Source organism: Triticum dicoccoides, chromosome 5A (assembly GCF_002162155.2).
Source record: "Triticum dicoccoides isolate Atlit2015 ecotype Zavitan chromosome 5A, WEW_v2.0, whole genome shotgun sequence".
Lineage (NCBI taxonomy): Eukaryota > Viridiplantae > Streptophyta > Magnoliopsida > Poales > Poaceae > Triticum > Triticum dicoccoides.
Genome location: NC_041388.1, coordinates 41,677,905 through 41,681,889, shown reverse-complemented (window position 1 = coordinate 41,681,889; position 3,985 = coordinate 41,677,905). Strand labels below are relative to the sequence as shown.

The 3,985-nt window shown below is 54.0% G+C and overlaps 1 protein-coding gene across 2 annotated transcripts; it reads left to right on the top strand.

The window, feature by feature from the left end:
• The first annotated feature begins 268 nt into the window (after window positions 1-268).
• LOC119298983 (remorin 4.1-like) lies at window positions 269-3,036 on the top strand. 2 transcript variants are annotated; one of them, XM_037576302.1, is made up of 4 exons: window positions 269-462; window positions 1,211-2,205; window positions 2,317-2,398; window positions 2,520-3,036. In XM_037576302.1, exons 1-4 carry the CDS (start codon window positions 433-435, stop codon window positions 2,724-2,726), a joined length of 1,314 nt encoding a protein of 437 aa, XP_037432199.1. In that variant the 5' UTR covers window positions 269-432; the 3' UTR covers window positions 2,727-3,036. The 2 variants fall into 2 exon arrangements, with proteins under 2 accessions (XP_037432199.1, XP_037432198.1); XM_037576301.1 differs by lacking the exon at window positions 269-462 and adding an exon at window positions 470-1,042.
• The last annotated feature ends 949 nt before the right edge of the window (window positions 3,037-3,985 follow it).

Genomic DNA, 3,985 nt, shown 5'->3' with positions numbered 1-3,985 from the left:
ATACTGTACTCCGTTCGTGCGTGCAAGTCTAGCCACGGAGTGGTGCTGCTCGGTTCGGCGTGCGCACTGCTTGCTTCCCCCCACGCGCCCCTGTCCCGACAGCGTCCGTCCGATCCGGCGACGTGTCGATCGCACGGCCCAGCGGCACGCGCTCCCCCTCCCCCCTCCTCCTCGTCGCCAACCGCCACGCGCCCTCCCCCCCTCCCCCCTCCTCCGGTTATATAAATAAAAGCCCGCCCTCCCTCGGCCCAGCCCGCCTGCTGCTCCATCCAACAACCAGCACCTGCTCCTCCCACCCCCCACGCAATTAACAAACCAATCTTATCGCCCTCCCTCCCTCCCTCCCTCCCCTTATCTCCACTTGCAGCACCTGCATCACCATCACCATCAGCATCAGCATCAGCATCAGAGAGAGTGAGGGGCGCTGTCACCATGGAGTACGAGAGGATACACAAGGTCCAGGTAGTAGCAACCCCTTCCCTCGGTGTACGTATCTACCCGTGTTCATCCATCCATGGCGGCGTCGAAGCCATCTCTCCGGCATGCTGTGCCCGCTAGCAGCATTCGGCTAAAATCCACCCACAGCAGAGCTGCTAAATCCTCTCATCCTTTTACCAGCACTGTGTGTGCGGTGTGGGTCAAGGCTCTTTCCACTTTTCCAGCATCGACCACTGTGGTGGTGCATCGCCATCGCCCGTTTATGGGGGAGGCTTTGGATTGGATTTGATTTCTTGTCCCATGGGTAACATGGCACGAACAGTATAGTGTAGGGTCACCTTCCTCTGTTTGTCTTGTTTTCTTCTTTCACTTTCGCTGTATGGCCATGCTTTGCTGCTCCGTGCTCGGAGGCCGTGTGGGGGCTCGGTTCATTCTCCGCAGTGACTGGGCGGGTGAGTGAGTGAGCGAGCGAGCTCAGTGGGGTTTGGAGCTGGTGGGAAGAGGCTCGCTCTTGCTCTGCTCACGCCATCGCGCTCCAATGGCAGCCTCGCTAGCAGGAGCGGCGGAGCAGGCGACCCCTCCCCCCGCTGCGGAGGGAACCAAGGCACTGATTTCTGCGGCCAATCCGTCGCCACAAATTCCCACGCATTCGTATCAGTTTTAGCACTGAGATTAACAGCATGTTTACTTCTGTTTTGAACTTCTTCCTGATTATAATGTGTTTGTGCCGCTGATTTTGATTTGTGTGGGCGTGCATGTGATTGGGATGCAGATGGGGGTCATGTCTCCGACGAAGCTGAGGATGAAGCTGCTGGGAATGGGATCCCATCCCCATCCCCATCCCCACGGAGCCGCCAGCAAGGACGAGGTGGCCAGCAAGTCGCCGTCCAGGCTCCACGCCGACGACCACCCCAAGAACAGCCTCCTGCCGCCCCAGGAGCTCGACGAGGGCTCCTCGGAGTACCCCAAGGAACGCACGGACTCCTCTTCCCGGTCGCGCTCCAGCGGGAGCCACGGCAGGCCTGCTGCTCACTCCGGCAGCTTCGAGTTCCACATGGAGGAGAGGGCGGCCGTGGCCGGGCTCGGGCCCTTCTTCCGGCAGGTGCCGTCCAAGTGGAACGACGCGGAGAAGTGGATCGCCGGGAGGCACGTCGTCCACTCCAACCCCATCTTCTCCAAGAAGGCCGCCGCCGTGCACGGCCACAGCGGCGTCGGCGGAGGCTGCGTGCGCGTCGCGCCGGAGTCTGCGCCGCCGCCGTCGGACGCGAAGAAGGCGGGCGGCGGGAGCGCGCTGACAGAGCTGCCGCGGTCGCCTTCGCCGTCGTCGTCGCTGTCGTCGGTCACCGGGCCGGCGAGCAAGCAGCGTCGCGACACGAAGCTCCGCACCCAGGTGGGCGCTCCGGCGGCGCAGTCGTCGTCGGTGTCGATGAGGGACGTCGGCACGGAGATGACGCCGATCGCCAGCCAGGAGCAGTCGAGGAGCGGCACCCCGGCCGGCGCCGCCACGCCGTCCCTCAGCCCGCTCTGCTCGGTGCCGGCGTCGCCGTCCGCGTCGGAGCGGGAGCTGCAGATCAGGACGCGCCGGGAGATCGCCGCTCTCGGGCTGCAGCTGGGCAAGATGAGCATCGCGTCGTGGGCCAGCAAGGAGGATCGCATCCGCGCCTCGCCGGAGAAGAGCGCCGGCGAAGAAGACGAAGCCAGGAGGGAGGAGTTCGAAGCTCGAGCTGCGGCATGGGCGGAGTCCAAGAAGTGTAAACTTGCATCAAGGCATGAACAGAATCTCCACATTTTAATCCTGATTCTTGTGCCTAATTGTTCCATTCAAAAACACCATTTTCTTCTGAATCTTATGATGTTTTGGTCATGGTGGTGGTTCAGATATCAGAGGAAGGAGGTGAAGATTCAGGAGTGGGAGAACTGCCAGAAATCCAAATTCGAAGCCAAGATGAGGCATGCAGAGGTCAGCTTCCATCTGAACTCCTAAACTTCTTTACATTCTCCTGACAAAACTGTGAAACAAATCCCGGCTGTCTGTCAACAAATTCTGATCATGCATTGTACTTGTGCAAACTTCATTTCAGGTGCAGGCCGATCAAATGAAGGCGCGGGCGAAGAACAGCCTGACCAAGAGGCTGTCCACATTGAGCCACAAGGTGGAGGGGAAGCAGGCGAGGGTCGAGGCGAGGCGGAACCGGCGGGCGGTCCGGCTGGCGCGGCAGGTGGAGCGCATCCGGAAGACCGGCCGCGTGCGGTCCCGGTTCCGGTGCTGCAGCTGGTTCCTCTGCTGAAAACCAAGCAAAATTCAGCTTGCCTCTGAAATGCAGCCTGACTGAAGAGAAGCCTGAAGGTCTCAGTGCAAGCCCCTGGGACAATATGTACATGAAATTGTTTGAATCAATGTGCTGTAGGTGTTGCTTTGCTCTGTAGTCTGTACAATCTGAATTGCTGTGACCTGAGCTACAGCATGTTGCCATTGATAACATGAGCTAATGCTAATGGCCTGCTGACTAATGTACTGAGAACTTGAAATCATCTTTTTAACTTGGTAGTGATTGTAGAAAAAAAGGAAAAATATGGCATTTTATCTAGGAAAAAAAATATATTAATTGGTCAGCTCCATGATGGAATCTGGCTTTCTTGCTGCTTTGCCATAAGCCATTTTGGTCTCGGACTAAATTAGCTCATGATAGCTCAAAAGGAAAGAAAAAAAAATAGCTGACACAAATATAAACTTTCAAGAGCCCACCACAATATTCAGACTTCTTCTCGAACTTGTGAATTTTCCACATTTTTGGCTGTTTCCAAATTTCTTGTGAAAAGAATCAAGGCCTCCTTGAATCGCAGGATTCTCAAAATGTAGGAATAGGAAACATACATGATTGAAATGACATGTCCTTTTGAAAACCATAGGTATTTTAGACCAAACAGTAGTTGATATAACATGAGAGCTTTCAGTGAATGGAAAATTTCTTCCAAAATAGTGTGCAATGCAATCCTTATGATTTTTTTTTCTAATGTTTCCGTTCCTAAGGATTCAAATCCTTCAAAAATTCTATGGAATTATTTTGAATCAAAGGAGCCCTCAGTATTCCGAACAAGGTCTTAGTAGTAGTTAACAAATTATCATTCATAGGCATCCTAAGCAGGAGTTAGACAGCATTAGTAGTACCACCACATGCCTGGTGCTGGCTAATAGGGACATGGGGTGGTATTTGGCCCTTCAATAGCCTGCCCTTTTAGCATGCATGGAACCATGATTTGGTCTAACAGACTTAACAATTTAACCACCTCCTTGAATCATGCTAGCTGACATGGAGTTAGGCAAATTTAGAGGTCAAACCCTACAAATAGGACAAAATCTTTGACTTGCACACGATGAATCTAACCTTACGATGGAATCTGGTTTGGTCGCTGTTTTACCATACTCCAGTCATCTTGCTCTCGGCTACTGGGGATTAACAAGCTTTCTAGGGCTTATGACAAGTCTAGATTGGGAAAATATAAAAATTTCAGAGGCAAAACCTGGAAGAAGCTGACCAGAATATTT

What these genes read in the sequence shown, in the direction of transcription:
- LOC119298983 (XM_037576301.1), top strand. Translation starts at nt 977, where the DNA reads ATGGCAGCCTCGCTAGCAGGAGCGGCGGAGCAGGCGACCCCTCCCCCC. An exon ending in CCGCTGCGGAGGGAACCAAG is followed by an intron (nt 1,043 to 1,210) that starts GCACTGATTTCT and finishes ATTGGGATGCAG; the next exon opens with ATGGGGGTCATGTCTCCGAC. An exon ending in AAGTGTAAACTTGCATCAAG is followed by an intron (nt 2,206 to 2,316) that starts GCATGAACAGAA and finishes GTGGTGGTTCAG; the next exon opens with ATATCAGAGGAAGGAGGTGA.